The 21,396-nt window shown below is 42.4% G+C and overlaps 1 protein-coding gene across 4 annotated transcripts in view; it reads left to right on the top strand.

Annotated features, from left to right (window-relative positions):
• Positions 1-21,396, top strand: part of LOC139472254 (protein unc-13 homolog D-like) — a 65,699-nt gene that overhangs the window by 22,530 nt on the left and 21,773 nt on the right. For 2 of the 4 annotated variants that reach the window (XM_071254645.1, XM_071254646.1), the window contains exons 2-8: positions 14,533-14,640; positions 15,765-15,824; positions 15,929-16,001; positions 16,974-17,211; positions 20,027-20,140; positions 20,538-20,622; positions 21,183-21,299. In XM_071254645.1, the coding sequence (XP_071110746.1) occupies positions 14,533-14,640; positions 15,765-15,824; positions 15,929-16,001; positions 16,974-17,211; positions 20,027-20,140; positions 20,538-20,622; positions 21,183-21,299 (795 nt within the window). Of the gene's footprint in view, positions 1-8,260; positions 8,566-8,927; positions 8,987-14,532; positions 14,641-15,764; positions 15,825-15,928; positions 16,002-16,973; positions 17,212-20,026; positions 20,141-20,537; positions 20,623-21,182; positions 21,300-21,396 lie in introns of those variants that run through there. The other 2 variants (XM_071254644.1, XM_071254647.1) reach the window with 2 other exon arrangements.

The following is a 21,396-nucleotide window of genomic DNA, read 5'->3' on the forward strand; positions in this document are numbered from 1 at the left end:
ACAAAACCCTTTTCATGTCCAATAGAAATCTCTGCATGAAGCAGCTTCGATTGTATGATTCCGACTATATCATGAGCATTTTTTTATGAATCACTATCAAATAGTATACCAGGTGTTCGCAAATAGGTGAGCGTATCCTGTTCCACCGGTGGCACCCGTCACAAACACATTCAAAGGCAAGTCCATTGTTCTCCTGCAAAAGATGGGGACATAATGTACAAGTCAAAATAGGGAATAGCATCAGACATCATTTTTGTCACTGATGCATCAAATTTGGAAATCTCCTCCACATGTCTACTATAAAACATTTTGATAAATTAACTGAGGCTTGAATGTTGTAACCTTGATCAAACAACTTCTGAGCAAGTGTCATATGGCGCTCTTTCAAATCTTGGTATAAAGAGCATGCTAGATTGTATCTCCAAAGTCGCGAAATGTAAACACCAAAGGCTGGAGTTGCTGGGATATTGCTAGACATAAAGGGAAAGTTGACAATTGGAAATTTGAAGTCATCCAAAACGAAAGTTGAAAACAATCATAAAAATGATAACGACAAAGCTGACCTTGTCCTTTTTTATAAATCTAATGAAGTTATTAATATCAATGAATTTCCTGTTCCTTTTTACCCTAATGTTTTTGACAAGATTCAAGAAAAACATGGCAAAAACATGTATGCGGACCTCGCTTTCGAAAAGTCACGCTTGCATTCCAAGTACCAAGTTGTCCGACTCCCGACTATTCTCGTTGCCTTAGGTCTGGTACCTCCCAGTCTGCTGACTGACATTGGGAGACTACCCGGGTTTGCTACCAGGAATACAGCCCTTCTGACAATCTGGGTAATGCAGAAGGATGCAGTGTTTGGGAGACTTCACATTCTCCGAAAAGTTCTGGGTGGGTTCGACTAGGCGGCACTTCCTGGGAGAAGTCCCATTTGCTGTCTGGGCTGCGTGTAGAGGGGCCCTGACCTGATGATGAGCCTTACCAGCATGACTGTGCCAGGATCACCCAAACACTCTTTGCTGCATACCATAAGACGTTAAAAGATAGTACCTGTTGTTACTCTGCCTGGTCGCCTCAGAGTCAGTATACTGTGTCAGAGTTGGGTATTCATGTTAAACTGCGGCATGTCATCTCAGTGGGCTAGCACTACAAAATCAGCATTAGTCCTGTCTTTTTCATGCATGCACGTCTTTATGTACGTGAAATAATCTTGGACTCGACGTTAACCCCCTTTAACCTCACCTCACCTCACCTCACCTCACCTCACCCCACACACTAAGCTGGCACGCCAACTCAGCTACTGCTGAGAGCCAAAGTTACCCACCTACTCGTGTTCCAGGATACCATTAAGTATGACATTGCTCTGACGCGTTAATAAGTCAATGTTTTCCGGTTCAGACTCAACCTCTTACATTTTCCTGTAATGTCATTGCTGACATGTTCGTCCTTCTAAATGTTTCTTTATGTACTGTCCTTTGACAGAAGCATATGCTGACTCTGAACCTTCAGACTGGCAGCCTTTGGAGAGTACAGCCGTTTCCACGTAGTCTCATCTTTGTCTTCTAATATATCGCTATCAAATTTACTTTTCAGTTCTTCTATTTCACTCCAACCTGCACAATATCCCCCTTTACCGTGTTTAATGTAATGGCTACAGGTCGTTTACGTGTTCTGCCGTACGTAACCGGATATAAGTAATAAGTAAACTGAGGAGATAATGACAATGTAAGTCAGTCCAGGCCAGTGTAGGTCTATGAGATCAATGGAGGTCAATGGAGGTCAGTGTAGTCTATGTAGTCAATGTAGGCATGTCTTAGTCAATGTGGGTACGGCTAGATCGTGCGGGATATGTGTACCGCTGACACGAGGCAAGATTGAAAATGCATTGTCACGTACTTCAAAACAATATTGACTACAACATACAGACTCGCTATTGGGGAATACTGTTGACAAATGTCTGATGCATTACTGCAGCTGGGTGGAACCATACCCGCAAAGGATGGGCGCTATTCATGTATGACATGTAACATGTATGACAAGCTGTCATGACGGTCATCTTGTTACTGACCTACCAACTGCTGATCACCCTTTACTAGTTGACCGAATATCTGATCTGCCGTTAAAATGTACTCTTTACTAATCTATCCTTTACTAATGTACCCGTTACGCAACTGTCCAATCTACCTTGGACTGGTCTATTGTTCTTATGTAAGTGTTACCGATGTACCAGTTAATGATTTACATCCGACTAATGGACCTGGTCCTACTTTACCATCTACAGATTTATCCGTTAGAAATATACTCAGTACTGGTACCCCAGATACTAATCTACCCGTTACTGCCTAATACTGATCTACCTCTAACTGATTTCCCCAAGACTGATCTATCCGTTACTGATTTCCCCAAGACTGATCTACCCGTTACTGATTTTCCCAATACTGATCTATCCGTTACTGATTTACCCAAGACTGATCTATCCGTTACTGATTTTCCGAAGGTTGATCTACCCGTTACTGATTTTTCCAATACTGCTCTATCCGTTACCGATCTCCCAGACACTGAACTATCCGTTACTAATTTCCCAATACTGATCTATCCGTTTCTGATTTTCCCAAAACTGATCTATCCGTTACTGATTTTCCCAAAACTGATCTATCGGTTACTGATTTTCCCAATACTGATCTATCCGTTACTGATTTTCCCAATACTGATCTATCCGTTACTGATTTTCCCAATACTGATCTATCCGTTACTGATTTACCCAATACTGATCTATCCGATACTGATCTCTCTAATACTGATCTATCCGTTACTGATTTACCCAATACTGATCTATCCGTTACTGATCTCCCCAAGACTGATCTATCCGATACTGATCTCCCTAATACTGATCTATCTGTTACTGATTTACCCAATACTGATCTATCCGTTACTGATTTACCCAATACTGATCTATCCGATACTGATCTCCCCAAGACTGATCTATCCGATACTGATCTCCCTAATACTGATCTATCTGTTACTGATTTACCCAATACTGATCTATCCGTTACTGATTTACCCAATACTGATCTATCCGTTACTGATTTCCCCAAGACTGATCTTTCCGTTACTGATCTCCCCAAGACTGATCTATCCGATACTGATCTCCCTAATACTGATCTATCTGTTACTGATTTACCCAATACTGATCTATCCGTTACTGATTTACCCAATACTGATCTATCCGTTACTGATCTCCCCAAGACTGATCTATCCGATACTGATCTCCCTAATACTGATCTATCCGTTACTGATCTCCCCAAGACTGATCTATCCGATACTGATCTCCCTAATACTGATCTATCTGTTACTGATTTACCCAATACTGATCTATCCGTTACTGATTTACCCAATACTGATCTATCCGTTACTGATTTCCCCAAGACTGATCTTTCCGTTACTGATCTCCCCAAGACTGATCTATCCGATACTGATCTCCCTAATACTGATCTATCTGTTACTGATTTACCCAATACTGATCTATCCGTTACTGATTTACCCAATACTGATCTATCCGTTACTGATCTCCCCAAGACTGATCTATCCGTTACTGATCTCCCTAATACTGATCTATCCGTTACTGATCTCCCCAAGACTGATCTATCCGATACTGATCTCCCTAATACTGATCTATCTGTTACTGATTTACCCAATACTGATCTATCCGTTACTGATTTACCCAATACTGATCTATCCGTTACTGATCTCCCCAAGACTGATCTATCCGATACTGATCTCCCTAATACTGATCTATCCGTTACTGATCTCCCCAAGACTGATCTATCCGATACTGATCTCCCTAATACTGATCTATCTGTTACTGATTTACCCAATACTGATCTATCCGTTACTGATTTACCCAATACTGATCTATCCGTTACTGATCTCCCCAAGACTGATCTATCCGTTACTGATCTCCCTAATACTGATCTATCCGTTACTGATTTACCCAATACTGATCTATCCGTTACTGATCTCCCTAATACTGATCTATCCGTTACTGATCTCCCCAAGACTGATCTATCCGATACTGATCTCCCTAATACTGATCTATCCGATACTGATCTCCCCAAGACTGATCTATCCGATACTGATCTCCCCAAGACTGATCTATCCGATACTGATCTCCCTAATACTGATCTATCTGTTACTGATTTACCCAATACTGATCTATCCGTTACTGATTTACCCAATACTGATCTATCCGTTACTGATCTCCCCAAGACTGATCTATCCGTTACTGATCTCCCTAATACTGATCTATCCGTTACTGATTTACCCAATACTGATCTATCCGTTACTGATCTCCCTAATACTGATCTATCCGTTACTGATCTCCCCAAGACTGATCTATCCGATACTGATCTCCCTAATACTGATCTATCCGATACTGATCTCCCCAAGACTGATCTATCCGATACTGATCTCCCTAATACTGATCTATCCGTTACTGATCTCCCTAATACTGATCTATCCGTTACTGATCTCCCTAATACTGATCTACCCGCTACTCATTTCACCAAGACTGATCTACCCGTTAGTGATAGCCCCAGTACGGATCTACCCGTTACTGGTATCCTAATTCTGATCTACCCGTTACTGATATCCTGGTACTGATCTACCCATTACTGATTTCATCAAGACTGATCTACCCGTTACTGATAGCCCCAATACCGATCTTCTCGATACTGATATCCTAATACTGATCTACCCGTTACTGATATCCTGATACTGATCTACCCGTTACTGATCTCCCAATACTGATCTACCCGTTACTGATATCCTGATACTGATCTACCCGTTACTGATATCCTAATACTGATCTACCCGTTACTGATTTTCCCAATACTGATCTACTCGTTACTGATATCCCCAATACTGATCAACCCGTTATTGATATACCAATTACTGATCTACCTGTTTAGATCTATCCATTACTAAATCTACCCATTTCTAATTAACTCGATACTTTGCTACCCGTTACTTAGCTACCTCTGACTGACCTACCCGTTAACGATGTACCTGTTAATGATCCATTACTTATCTACCCATTACTAATCTATACGTTACTGATTAACAACTTAGTAACCTACCCTTTACTAATTTACTAATTACTTTGCTGCCCGTTATGCCGCCACCACTTACTGACCTACCCGTTCATTGTATGACCCGTGAAGATTCGGGGTGGAATAGGTCTTCAGCAACCCATGCTTGTCCTAAAAGGCGACTATGCTTGTCGTAAGAGGCGACTAACGGGATCGGGTGGTCAGGCTCGCTGACTTGGTTGAAGCATGTCATCGACCCCAATTGCGTGGATCGATGCCCATGAAAAGTCACTGGATTGTCTTGTCCAGACTCGATTATTTACAGACCGCTGTCATATAGCTGGAATATTGCTGAGTGCGGCGTAAAACAATAAACCAACCATCCGTTCATGGTATTCCCGTTACTTACTGACCTATTGCTACTCTACTCGTTACTGATCAGCAAGTAAGTTAAGTAATCTTCCGTTTACTTATCTACCCTTTACATAGTCACCTGTTACTAATCTACCATTTAATTATTTACCCGTTATTGATCTACCATTGAAATATCTACCCGTTGTTGATCTACTATTTAATTATCTACCAGTTAATAATCCACGGGTGGTCTGAACAGAAAATCGTAATATTGTGTGTCCACGTTCATCTTATTGCAAACTGGGTATTAAACGATATAATGTCCCAACTATTGCAGGTATCTAACGATATACTGGGAATAGTCATTTAGTCATAATTTGTGACAGTACTTGCTGTATACCTAAATGCATATGTATCTGTCCCCAATCGGACATAACAACAACAATAATAATAATAACAATTATCATCATAATCATTATAACCATTGAATTTTCTGTTCCTTTTGACACTAATGTGATTGATAAGATCAAGATAAACATGGTAAATATGCGGACCTCGCTTTCGAAATGTCACGGTTGCATCCCAAGTACCAAGTTGTCCGACTCCCCGTTGTTCTCGGTGCCTTAGGATTGGTAACTCCCAATCTGTTGACTGACATTGGGAGAGAACCAGGATTTGCTCCAGGAATACAACTCTTCTGACAATATGGGCAATGCAGAAGGCTGCAGTGTCTTCTCATTCTGGTATTATTATTTTTTCGATGTCACTTAGACGTTAAACCTGGGCGAGATTAGACAAGGCGTTATTGCGCATGCCTGGTGCTTTGTATCGCACACTAATTTGCTATCGATAAGGCATGATTGGTATTTGATTCAAGCGTCTAGAATATTGATGTATTGGTATCTAATACCCGTTAAGCCTGCGTGGGTGTGGGTGCGGGCTAGAGATCACTGCGACCGACACTGTTATTTCATCAGAAATTGCAGACGTTGTGAAATAGTATTAGTCACGCTTTCACGTACTCTCCCGGAAATGCCTTGTGTCTTATAGCCACGTGGGGGATTGAAGGAAATATTCGCCAATATTGACACAAGGGGAACGTCCCTTTTGTCTAGCAATATTCCAGAAATATCAGGGCGGGGACACCAGAAATGGGCTTCACTCATTGTACCAAAGGGGGAATTCGGCGTGACGAGCGAAGACTTTAACCACTAGGCTACCCCCCCCCCAAATCATAGTAAATGTGTAAATGAATTTAAATACATGTACACCTGCGCGTACATATAAATGACATAATGTAGATGGTTGACACGTGTCACAAAAGTCACGTGACATTACACGGACAGGATGATATAAGTGAAATATACATCTTTTTGATTAACAGCCATTTTCTACGAATTTAGATTTATTCGTAATGGACGAATAAATTCTCACTGATTAAGAAACCTTAACGTATTTCGAAAATCAGAATCTAAACATGTTTATCCATGTGGTAGTTATTTTTAGAAATAGACAAATCCCAGATCACATGGCCCGTCTGACACGTGACCTACAATTGCATACTTCCTCTGTTATCGACAACAATAACTGTCATTTGTCCCAGATAGCAGCAAGCCCAGCTGACCTGGACCGTATCGTCAACCCCTGCCCCCCTCTTCCGCTCGCCGAACACGATACAAATAACAACACGAGCGGCATTTCAGCCAAATAAGTGCTTGACAAATACATTCAATACCGTATTTGTTAGAGAGGGGAACTTACATCAATTTTATGCTATAGTTAGTGAGTAAGTATTGTTTGATACTTTGCCGCTTTGAACAGTATTTCAGTAATATCACGACATGTGAGCTTGATTCGGAGAGTGTGAATGAGGGAGAGAGATGGGAAGGGGGAAGAGAGGAGAGAGAGATGAGAAGGGATGAGAGGGAGAAGGAGAGAGAGAGAGAGCGAGATCGAGAGGGAGGGAGAGAGGGATGGGGAGAGATATGAGAGGGGAGAGAGAGGGGGAGGAGAGAGAGGGAGGAGAGAGAGATGAAGAGAGAGAGAGAGATGAGAAAGGATGAGAGGGGGAAGGAGAGAGAGGGAGAGCGAGATCGAGAGGGAGGGACAAAGAGAGGGAGAGAGATATGAGAGGGGAGAGAGAGAGGGAGGAGAGAGATGGAGAGGGGAGAGAGAGATGAGAGGAGGGGGAGACGGGAAATGAGATAGAGGGGGGGGGGGAGAGGGAGATGGAGAGAGGGGGAAAGGAGAGGGAGAGATACAGAGAGAGAAAGATAGTGTGTTGGGGGGGGGGGGGGGGGGGGGAGGGGCGTGCAAGAGACCACATGTTCGTGTTGCTAATGGAGCTTTTTCAGAGAGGATAACAAACCTATTCGATATCTTTGTTCGATAAAGGTACTGTAATCGATTTTATTGATAGTATTGATACCTGAAATAAATGCCAAGTTAACCTCCCAATTTTAAGAAGTACTTAAGACAGTTAAGTAAACATGGGCGTGGAATCTAGGCCCGGCTGGTATTTATTGGCCTGTTTAAGCAACGGGTCGACCTACGCATAAGTGAATGTATATTTACTGGTTAACAACCAAAACGATAACTACACGAACAATTACGGTAGTGGGGTGGCTTTGTAGCTGGCACGGGTGTGCAGACAGATCCCACCCAAACAACCCAAGGGGTGTCCGTCAGCTCGCTACCCCGCCCTGCTGAACTGGTTGATTGACAGGCGAGCGTATGAGCGTATGAGACAGTACCCTATCAATGACAGCGCGGCCATTTCGACACTCCGGCGACTAGCACATGTATTCCGCCCTGTTGAGACAGAATACAGGCCAGGTTTGGACATGACGAAAATAGGGGGTAACACCGTCGACTCTGAGATTCCACAAACACAAGCACAATGTCCCTACGGAGATCGTCGTCGGTCCCTGTCACACACGATGGCGCCGCGTCGCCATCATCGCCGGGAGTTTTTACCAAGGTGTTCCGGAGGTTGAGCATCCGAAGGAAGTCCTCTTTGGACCGAAGGAAAAATTCCATAAACACATACAATCTAGACCACTTGTTTAATGAAGTCGGAAGGAAAATCAGCAATGCGTCACGTGACAGTTTCCCAACAATTGAGGTGAGAAAATGGCCGGCCCAACGATCATCCAGTAATGATACTTTCGAAGAAAGATTTTATTAGGAACTGTATGTACTTATGTGTCTGGGTCATTTGAGCTTTCTTATCTGTCAAAGGTCAATATTTATCAACAAGCATTCACTCGATGTGGGATTTAGGTTAATGCACATAACACACGATTTGTTTGCCTTGTACAGGAAGCTATACAAGTATGGCTGTGAGGGGGCATATATACTCCACAGCTCAACACAAAGTACACACCTTTCACCAACACAGGAGTTGTTCCTTGAGTAAACATCCTCACTGCACCCATAAATCATGTATTCAGGCAACGCAGTGTTGCTGTTTGAGACACCCTTAGCGTCCATGTTTGCTGTGCAGAAGCTCAACGATTTAAAAGTATTTCCTTATAATGGAAAGGGTAAGAGTGTCATTTTCATGGTACTTACTTCGTTAAGTTTCTATAAGAACATGACAGAAGCACACATGTGTGCATTGATCAGAGACCTTCACGTGGAATCCCGAGGTCCTTCTCCACGGTATCTTTGTCATTGGTTCCGATGCGAATCACTGGTCTTGCAAGCGCATGGTTTAAATATGAATACCAGTTCATCTTGTTAACATGGTTATTTAATTTGTCTCATGCAGTCATGTGTACCTATTTTCACGCTTGCCTATATTATTTGTGTTTGTGTGTTTGTTTGTTTGTTGTTTAATGTCACACTCATATTGTTTTAGCTATATAGCGGTGGGTTGTAAATATTCGAGTTTGACCTGACAAACCAGTGATTGATATTATGGTCAGTATTCCACGCGTCAGGATACCATGGCCATCACCCAACTAAATCACATACCCCATCAATTTTAGAAGTGGTTTCGTATGACAAGCGCAGAGGCCTGGCATCTACTCTAAATAGGCATCCCCATGGTCGCCTAAATGATGAAGTAGCACCTGTTCCCCAGCATCACCTACATGTGCACAGGAGTCCTTCACACCTCCCTTCCCGTATCCCCCTCATGTTGCCTCATCGCCATATGTTATGTTGAAAACTGTATCTCTAAGTGAGTCTGAGATTGCCACCCACTGTTTCATGCACCCCTGTGGGGTTCATGTAGAATGATAACGACAAAACATGTTCATTTTCGTTATTTTAAAATAAGTATCACCTTCATGTTGCCTCATCGCCATATGTAATGTTGAAAACTGTATCTCTAATGAGTATGAAATAGTCATCCCCTTTTGCACACCGTCTGTGGTGTTCGTGTAGAATGATCAAGACAATATGGGTTCATTTTCGTTATTATTAGAGGAATAGAGACTTATTTGCAGATGCACTGTCCGTTATACGAACCCTCATTAGATACCTGAGATGTGAATCACGTGACCTCTGTAATCGTTAAACAAATCATCTTAAGCAGGTGTCGCCATACACTATCTTCTAATCGTCGTTAAGCCGGCTATCAGTGTCCTTAGGCCGACGTAATGCAAGATACACACGACAAACTCGGCAAACGTAGATTAAGAAATATGCAACAATCTTTAGATGTTTTAATGGAGGTCGACGATAACAGTTCGTCGGCATATTAGACGTCATGTGCAGCCCTGTTGTACATCAGTTACTGGCCCCCCACGTAGCTGGGTGTTGCTCAGCCTTTAATGTTCGACAGTTTGTGTCACGCCTCCTTCAGAACCTTCTGCTGCAGCCCACTACTGATTTTGCACCTGGGTTTACAAGCTCCGTCAGAGTGCAAATTATACAGTTTCTTGGACATTTATACCTCTTGTTTACCTACCTTTAACTTTCACTACAGTCAAACCATTTGCCTTTCACTATAGTCAAACAATTTGCCTTTCACTATGGACAAGCTATTTGCCTTTCACTACAGTCAAACAATTTGCTTTTCCCTATAGTCAAACCATTTCCTTTCACTATAGTCAAACCATTTGCCTTTCGCTAGAGACAAACCAATTACCTTTCACTACAGTCAGACTATTTACCTTTCACTTCAGTGAAACTATTTACCTTTCACTTCTGTCAAATCATTTAACTTTCACTACAGTCAAACTATTTGCCTTTCGCTACAGTCAAACTATTTACCCTTCACTACAGTCAAACCATTTATCTTCACTACAGTCAAACCATTTACCTTTCACTTCAGTCAAACCATTTACCTTTCACTATAGGCAATCATTAGCCTTGCACTAGAGTCAACCTATTTACGTTTCAGTTCTTTCAAATCATTTAACTTACACTACAGTCAAGCCATCGAACGTTTAATACAGTCAAGCCATTTACCTTTCACTACAGTCAAACTATTTGACTTTCACTTCAGTCAAATCATTTACATTTGAAAGTCAAACCTTCTTTTGGACATGTGTTCTTAACATAGAGGGGCGGTCGTGAAGCCTAGTGGTTAAAGCTTTCGCTCGTCATGCCGAAGATTCGGGTTCGATTCCCGACATGGGTACAATGTCCGAAGCCTATTTCTGGTGTTCCCCGCCGTAATATTGCTGAAATATTGCTAAAAGCGGAGTAAAACCAAACTCACTCACTCTCAACATAGAAAACATAAATGTGCCGAGTTGATTGCCGCGGCCACTGTGTCTAAACATGTAGTGACACACAATGTATACGTTACTGGATCTCATGTTGTAACACACATTCGTTACTGGATCTCATGTAGTAACACATATACGTTACTCGATCTCATGTAGTAACACACACATACGTTACTGGATCTCATGTAGTAACACATATACGTTACTCGATCTCATGTAGTAACATACACACATACGTTACTGGGTCTCATGTAGTAACATACATACGTTACTGGATCTAATTTAGTAACACACACACATAGATTACTGGGTCGCATGTATTAACACAGACATACGTTACTGGATCTCATATCGTTACACATATATCTTACTGGATCTCATGTAGTAACACACACACACATAGGTTACTGGATCTCATTTAGTAACACACACACACATAGGTTACTGGGTCGCATGTAGTAACACACACATACGTTACTGGATCTCATATCGTTACACATATATCTTACTGGATCTCATGTAGTAACACACACACACATAGGTTACTGGGTCGCATGTAGTAACACACACATACGTTACTGGATCTCGTGTAGTAACACCTATAGGTTACTGGGTCGCATGTAGTAACACACACATACGTTACTGGGTCTCATGTAGTAACACATATACGTTACTGGATCTCATTTAGTAACACACACACACATAGGTTACTGGGTCGCATGTAGTAACACACACATACGTTACTGGATCTCATATCGTTACACATATACGTTACTGGATCTCATGTAGTAACACACACACACATAGGTTACTGGGTCGCATTTAGTAACACACACATACGTTACTGGATCTCATGTAGTAACACACATACGTTACTGGGTCTCATATCGTAACACATATATCTTACTGGATATCATGTCGTAACACACATACGTTACTGGATCTCATTTAGTAACACACACACATAGGTTACTGGGTCGCATGTAGTTACACACACTTACGTTACTGGATCTCATATCGTAACACATATATCTTACTGGATATCATGTCGTAACACACATACGTTACTGGATCTCATTTAGTAACACACACACATAGGTTACTGGGTCGCATGTAGTAACACACACATACGTTACTGGATTACATATCGTAACACATATATCTTACTGGATCTCATGTCGTAACACACATACGTTACTGGATCTCGTGTAGTAACACATATAGGTTACTGGGTAACATGTAGTGACACATATATACGTAACTGGATCTCATGTGGTAACACACACATACGTAACCTTTACTTTAGATTTACTTGAGTTCGTATTAACTTTATTACGTCTCTTTGATCGTCACTATATAAACTGCCGGGCAAAAAAAAGTATGGTTGATGATGTCTAGAAATGAAAGAAACAAATATCGGTACAATCATTTTCAGTAAATCTCACTGAACATTATATCGTTTACTGTGAGCTGATTTGCTAGCTCATGGCAATTGTTCCTGTGTTTTCTTTGACTGCGAAGCTGCCCACAGCAACGTGTCACGTCAACGCATTGTAGCCATTACATAAAGATGACATCATCTAACGTAAATGACGCCAGCGGGGTTTTTGTGTGACGTAGTTCGGTCAATAGACTGAGTGTGCTGGTATCTCTGCTTGTGATCCGGAGATACCCATTTATCTCTACATTTTAATAAAAAAAAGTGTGATTCTCTACATGTTTACACATACACGTTTCAATGTTGTTATTATTATAATGATCTGATAAATAAATCAGATTGAAGTCCACATAGCATTATTTGTCGGTTAAATACGTCATATAGTTCGTTGACTGATATTATTGGTTGAAGCAAATGTGATATTTCCATTTTTCGTTATATATAACGGTTAAAGCCTTGGTCATTCTTTGATCTTTGAAATAAGACACATATCTTCTTAATGTAATTTAGTGTATTTTTAGAGTGATTGCCTTGCATACTTTTTCTGCCCGAAACTACCGTTTTTCTGAAACTAAAATCAAATCAATCACTGACATTGCTGAAATTTGAGTAAATCCATTTTATATACTGATTTACTCAAATTTACTCATATTTCAGTAATGTCAGTTATTGTATATATATATACTGAACCGCAAAAGAAACGTCATCATGGATAAATATATGAGAAACCTAATTTGTCCAAACACTGTAAACATACTTTGAGACATATTAAAAAGATGAAACTTGGCAAAACTGATCATCAAGGTTTACAGCGTTGCCCAGGTTTAAGTACCTCTTTGTTACTGTCTTGTTATAACGTTTTCACAGTGTCGTTACAGTATTGTTACATTGTTGCTTCGCCGTTGTTATATATAGTGTTGTTAAAATATTATTACAATGTTTCACGTCGTTACCAGATCGTTGTTACAGTATTATTACTACACTATTGTTTCGGTGTTGTTATAATGTTATTACAGATTGTTGTTACAGTATTATAACATTATTAATACACTGTTGTTTCGTTGTTACATTGTTGCCTTGTCGTTCCTACACCATTCTTATAGTGTTGTTACAGTATCGTGGCATTGTTGTTTCACCGTTGTTACAGTATTGTTGCATTGTTGCTGCACCGTTGCTACACCATTGTTACAGTCTTATTTTAGTATTCTTCCACTGATGCTACAGTTCTGTTACATCGTTCCTATACCGTTGTGACAGTATTTTTTCAATGTTGGAGACCCGTGAAGATCTGGGGTATAACTGGTCTTCGGCAACCCATGCTTGTTGTAAAAGGTGATTATGCTTGTCGAAAGAGGCGACTAACGGGATCGGGTGGTCAGGCTCGCTGACTTGGTTGATGAAAATCATCGTATCCGAATTGCGTGGATCGATGCTCATGATGTTAATCACTGGATTGTTTGATCCAGACTCGATTATTTACAGACCGCCGTCATATAGCTGGAATATTGCTGAGTCCGTTGTTAAACAAACAAACAAACGAACAGTGTTGCTACATTGTCCTTTCAGTGTGGTGACAGCATAGTTACATTGTTACAGTGTTATTCCAGGATTGTTACAGTATTGTTGTATTGGCGCAACATCGTAATTATACCGTTGTTGTCGCGGTCTTGTTACAGTATCGCAACATTGATGTTACAGATATTTAATGTCGTGATTATACCGTTGTTACACTGTTGTTATAATGAGTGTTAATAAACCGGAAATTAACTGCAGTGCCCGCGCAGCTAAAATATTTTATAAACTTCCGGGTTGTAATATGCACATAGTAAATGCCGAGACTACTGTGGTTGTTTTCATGTTTGATGACCAGGTGATCTGCTATTAATAATGACGTCACACGTTCAGTTAACATAAGCTATACAGATATAGAGTACCACGTATAGGAATGCGGTTGTTTTCTTTTCCCCAGAACGAGGCTTTGTTTCGGGGTTTATTGCGCAGCCTCCTTCATCCACTCGGCACCCCTGACTCGGAGATCGGGCTCCGTCCCGGGGACCTGGTGGATCATCTCAGACAGGTGAGGCTCTACAGAGGGGCACTACAGAGGGCCACTACAGAGGGCCACTACAGAGGGGGCACTAAAGAGGGGGCACTACAGAGGGGCTCTACAGAGGAGCACTACAGAGGGGCTCTACAGAGAGGGAACTACGGAGGGGGCACTACAGAGGGGACACTACAGAGGGGCTCTACAGAGGGGCTCTACAGAGGGAGCACTACGGAGGGGCAATGGTCACATCAGGTTGGGGAAGTAAGTCACGTCAGGATGGGGAAGTAGGTTATACCAGATCTGTGAGGTAGGTCACATCAGATCCGTGTGGTAGATCACATCAGATCGGGGAGGTAGGTCACATCAGATCCGTGTGGTAGATCACATCAGATCGGGGAGGTAGGTCACAGCAGATCGGGGAGGTAGGTCACATCAGATCCGGGAGGTAGGTCACATCAGATCCGGGTGGTAGGTCCCATCAGATCGGGGAGTTAGGTCACATCAGATCCGGGTGGTAGGTCACGTCAGATCGGGGAGGTAGGTCACATCAGATCGGGCAGGTAGGTCACATCAGATCTGGGAGGTAGGTCACATCAGATCTGGGAGGTAGGTCACATCAGATCCGGGTGGTAGGTCCCATCAGATCTGGGAGGTAGGTCCCATCAGATCGGGGAGGTAGGTCACGTCAGATCGGGGAGGTAGGTCACATCAGATCCGAGTGGGATGTCACGTCAAACGGGACAGGTAGCTCACGTCAGCAGATATATGTTATGTCAATATGTACATACATGGTGTCTGACCTGGATACTGGTCACATTCCACCGTATTGTAAACACCACTGAGCATAGGTCAAACAATAGCACTTGCCGGTATAGTTGGCAAATGTTCACTGAGAATACATCTCAGTTTGAATAGATCCTCTTTTGACAGTCAATAATATACACCATTTACGAAAATACCAGTGGAAAAAAAATGTGATTCTTGTTCTCAATGAATAAATCTTCCATGTGCTGAACTGTTAAAAATAAATTAAGAAATTTAAGTTAATTATTTTAATCAAATTTAAACTTGTAATGCTCCCTCAAAGAAACAAACAGAATGATGCATTAAATGTGTGAATGTGCCCTTTATTGTTCCCCCGTGTCACTGTGCAGGTGTTTGCAATCGACCAGGACGATCACGAGTATTTTATCAGAGAAGAAGCAAAAAATAAGGTGAGGAAATTTACATCATCTAGAAACTATATTTTTTTCAGTTTTTGAGAGCGTGTTGGTACTCAGTGTTAGTGTTTGTGTTTAATTCCCGTTTTCATTATCAGCCAACAAAGATTCAAGTATGTGCAACGGTAATAGAAGCGCGAAACCTCAAGTGTGCAGACAAACCGCCGAAAGGTGAGTTATTTCGTGGATTCAGACAAAACTGCCCATGTGGGTCCCATGAACAGGACCTATAGTAGGGGATTCATACAAACCTACATGTGGGTCCCATGAACACGACGTCAAGTAGGGGACTCATACAAACCTACATGTGGGTCCCATGAACACGACGTCTAGTAGGGATTCATACAATCCTACATGTGGGTCACATGAACACGACGTCTAGTAGGGGACTCATACAAACCTACATGTGGGTCCCATGAACACGACGTCTAGTAGGGGATTCATACAAACCTACATGTGGGTCCCATGAACACGACGTCTAGTAGGGGACTCATACAATCCTACATGTGGGTCCCATGAACACGACGTCTAGTAGGGGACTCATACAATCCTACATGTGGGTCCCATGAACACGACGTCTAGTAGGGGACTCATACAAACCTACGTCTGAGTCCCATGAACACGACGTCTAGTAGGGGACTCATACAAACCTACATGTGGGTCCCATGAACACGACGTCTAGTAGGGGACTCATACAATCCTACATGTGGGTCCCATGAACACGACCTCTGATAAGGGATTCATATAAACCTACAAGTCTGTTCCATGGACAAGACCAGTAGAGGAATCAAAGAACCTTCACAGGCTGAGGCTACGAACAGGACCTCCAGTAGGGGATTAAGAGAAGTTTACACATGCGGGGTCCATGAACAGTAGGGACCTCCAGCAGGGGATACAGGGACACACACACACACACACACACACACACACACACACACACACACACACACACACACACACACACACACACACACACACACACACACACACACACATACACACACATACATGTGGGTTCAATGGGAGGAAATTCTCGAACATCTTCCAAGAATGATGTATCATGACATATGTTATGCGCACCAATGAGACAAGTCACGAGAGATCACAGCTGCTGTAAGACTAATCCTGCTAATTCTCTTGCAGTGCAGTCCGAGTGCAACCCTTACTGTATCCTCACCATTGTGAACCCTACCAAGAACACCAGGTATTCCCCAATAGCATCCCCAAAAGTCTCCCCTCGTTCCTCCCCGAGGAATAGTCCACTTCCTTCACGCAGACACCTTCCACCACGATCTGGCTCACAAGATTACGGAAGTGATGTGCTTCGATCTCAGACGGCGAGGGGATTCGCTCAGCCAAAGTGGAATGAAGAGTTCTACTTGTGAGTTCCCTTCAATCATCATCTGCTACTCTATGGAACACTAACCTCAGTTTTAAGACCACAATGGCAAGCATATGTCAGCCGTGTTGACGATCACCATTCCTGTGTGTTGTCATACCCATTTGCATAGTACCTATTTACATGGACACTGGTTGGTTATTGGTCTAGGACGCCCAAGAGTGCCACAGAGGCATGGGTTCGAACCAAGTGTCGTCCTGATTGTGATTTTTAGTAACAGATCATATATATATAAATATAAAACGTCAATGCCAGAGAATAACCTGTCACAATTATTTGCCGCAACAGTTTCCTATGGGCTTAAAAGGCAAAATAATGTTGGAAATTATGTGTCTGGCATAGGACGTGGTCAGTATGGAAGTGATGTCTTAGTAGCTCAAATACCAGGAATCAGTGTCTGGCATAGGACGTGGTCAGTATGGAAGTGATGTCCTAGTAGCTCAAATATCAGGAATCAATGTCTGGCATAGGATGTGGTCTAAGAAAGTTATGTCCTAGTAGCTCAAATACCAGGAATCAGTGTCTGGCATAGGACGTGGTCAGTATGGAAGTGATGTCCTAGTAGCTCAAATACCAGGAATCAGTGTCTGGCATAGGACGTGGTCAGTATGGAAGTGATGTCTTAGTAGCTCAAATACCAGGAATCAATGTCTGGCATAGGACGTGGTCAGTATGGAAGTGATGTCCTAGTAGCTGAAATACCAGGAATTAATGTCTGGCATAGGACGTGGTCAGTATGGAAGTGATGTCCTAGTAGCTCAAATATCAGGAATCAATGTCTGGGATAGGATGTGGTCTAAGAAAGTTATGTCCTAGTCGCCAAATATTTGAGAAACCAATGTCTGGCATAGATCGTGGTCAGTATGGAAGTGATGTCCTAGTAGCTCAAATACCAGGAATCAATGTCTGGCATAGGACGTGGTCAGTATGGAAGTGATGTCCTAGTAGCTCAAATACCAGGAATCAATGTCTGGCATAGGACGTGGTCAGTATGGAAGTGATGTCCTAGTAGCTGAAATACCAGGAATCAGTGTCTGGCATAGGACGTGGTCAGTATGGAAGTGATGTCCTAGTAGCTCAAATACCAGGAATCAGTGTCTGGCATAGGACGTGGTCAGTATGGAAGTGATGTCCTAGTAGCTCAAATACCAGGAATCAGTGTCTGGCATAGGACGTGGTCAGTATGGAAGTGATGTCCTAGTAGCTCAAATACCAGGAATCAATGTCTGGCATAGGATGTGGTCAGTATGGAAGTGATGTCCTAGTAGCTGAAATACCAGGAATCAGTGTCTGGCATAGGACGTGGTCAGTATGGAAGTGATGTCCTAGTAGCTCAAAATACCAGGAATCAATGTCTGGCATAGGATGTGGTCAGTATGGAAGTGATGTCTTAGTAGCTGAAATACCAGGAATCAGTGTCTGGCATAGGACGTGGTCAGTATGGAAGTGATGTCCTATTAGCCCAAATACCAGGAATTATTGTCTGGGATAGAACGTGGTCAGTGTGGAAGTGATATCCTAGTAGCTCAAATACCAGGAATTAATGTCTGGCATAGGATGTGGTCAGTATGGAAGTGATATCCTAGTAGCTCAAATACCAGGAATCAGTGTCTGGCATAGAACGTTGTCAGTATGGAAGTGATGTCCTAGTAGCTCAAATACCAGGAATCAATGTCTGGCATAGGAGGTGGTCAGTATGGAAGTGATGTCCTAGTAGCTGAAATACCAGGAATCAGTGTCTGGCATAGGACGTGGTCAGTATGGAAGTGATGTCCTAGTAGCTGAAATACCAGGAATCAGTGTCTGGCATAGGACGTGGTCAGTATGGAAGTGATGTCTTAGTAGCTCAAATACCAGGAATCAATGTCTGGCATAGGACGTGGTCAGTATGGAAGTGATGTCCTAGTAGCTCAAATACCAGGAATCAATGTCTGGCATAGGACGTGGTCAGTATGGAAGTGATGTCTTAGTAGCTGAAATACCAGGAATCAGTGTCTGGCATAGGACGTGGTCAGTATGGAAGTGATGTCCTATTAGCTCAAATACCAGGAATTATTGTCTGGGATAGAACGTGGTCAGTGTGGAAGTGATATCCTAGTAGCTCAAATACCAGGAATTAATGTCTGGCATAGGATGTGGTCAGTATGGAAGAGATGTCCTAGTAGCTCAAATACCAGGAATCAGTGTCGGGCATAGAACGTGGTCAGTATGGAAGTGATGTCCTAGTAGCTCAAATACCAGGAATCAATGTCTGGCATAGGAGGTGGTCAGTATGGAAGTGATGTCCTAGTAGCTGAAATACCAGGAATCAGTGTCTGGCATAGGACGTGGTCAGTATGGAAGCGATGTCCTAGTAGCTCAAATACCAGGAATCAATATCTGGGATAGGATGTGGTCTAAGAAAGTTATGTCCTAGTAGCCAAATATTTGAGAAACCAATGTCTGTGATAGAACGTGGTCAGTATGGAAGTGATGTCCTAGTAGCTCAAATACCAGGAATCAATGTCTGGCATAGGACGTGGTCAGTATGGAAGTGATGTCCTTGTAGCCAAATATCAAGAATCGATTTCTGGGTAAGGATGGAGTATGTATGGTGTTACGCCGCTTACAGCAACAGTCCAGCAATATCACGGCGGAGACACATATAACCCTATTTGGGGAATCAAACCCAAGTCTTCGGCGCAATGAGCGAACGCTTTAACCACTAGGCTACCAACAGCACGCCTTATGTAAGATAACATTAATGTTTAGGGTATAGAGAACCTTCGGTCTGGAAATACCAATTGTCTTCTTCCAGGGAAATAGAGGACCTCCTAACGGATGAACTCCACGTGTGTTTCTTTCATCAAGACTCGGAAGTGACTCATCAGGAAAACAAACACCCGGACAAGGGCGGTAACTTTCTCAAGAGGTGGGATAACCTGTTTTTGTTTGGATGACATTCATACTTTTCATACTTTTAATTTAAACCCCGGATATCTTTTAACCATTGGGTTTTCACGTACTACCATAACGAAAAACATAACACACACGCACGCACGTGTGGGCGAGGTTGTAGTGGTGGGTGGGGGAGTAATCGTCTAAGACGCCACAAATAAATGTGCAGAGTTGCATCACTATGACGTGCCAAAATTTTTTGATCGCGGTTTCGAATCTCAGACTCCCCTGATCATGTTTCTATGTTTAACAGCACCATACCCCTTCTCATGGATTTCTCCAAAGTGATAAACGTCAAAGACCTGCATCACTTCGGGTTTCAACACGGCGTTAAACCCAACTCACTCAGTCATCTAACATTTATGTTTCAGCTTCTTCCGCAACGTCTTGGCTTCTTCATCTGAGCATGAGAAATATATCCCAGGATGCATCGGGCGAATAGTTGTCCCAGTTCGGGTATGTGTGTTGCACCCCTTCCACCAGGGAGCACTCTTTGAATTAAATTCCTGGAGAATTAATTATACGTAGTGTAAACTGTTCAAATACTCAGTAATAAGGTCAGTGCCACATATTACATTCCCGTTTGATGGATTGTTTATTGCTTAAAGTCGCACTCAGTAATATTCCCGCTGTATGAAGGCGGCGTAAAATATTGGAGCCTGGACCAGACAAGCTTGTGATTGAAGTTATGGGTAACAATTCCCGTTCTAGTTGATGTCTGCGGGTCGGTAATAAACACATATGACGTAGGCCGTCACTCGAAATATGATACCCCATATTGTTTGTTCGCCGTTCGGCTATTATATCGTAACAATTGTCTCTATAATAATTGGTTATTTGGGGCGTTATTCGTGGGCGCTTAGTCCTATTTTGCGATGAACGATTTCTAGAAAAAGGTGTTGGTTAAAGTTTACATTTTATCTTTGAATGATGAGGGGAAAGATCATAAATCAGCTATGTTTATCGCTAAAACTTAGAATTTTCGAGATGAGAAACTGGTGTCTTGTATCTTGCAGGACATTGCCACAAACAGTGTAGACAGATGGATGAATGTGTTCCCGGTGGGGCCGGTCAGCGCCAGGACAAAACCTGTCGGTCAGTGCCGCGTGCGCCTTGCCATCTCCTACATGCAGGTCAGCTGATTACTGGTCAAGTAGCAACCATTTGGTGTGTCATTGCATAATTGAATAATTGAATAATTGAGAAATGATAACATATGACATGGGCTTA

The sequence above is a fragment of the Haliotis cracherodii genome, unplaced genomic scaffold, assembly GCF_022045235.1.
Source record: "Haliotis cracherodii isolate W230 unplaced genomic scaffold, xgHalCrac1.p SCAF_24, whole genome shotgun sequence".
NCBI lineage: Eukaryota > Metazoa > Mollusca > Gastropoda > Lepetellida > Haliotidae > Haliotis > Haliotis cracherodii.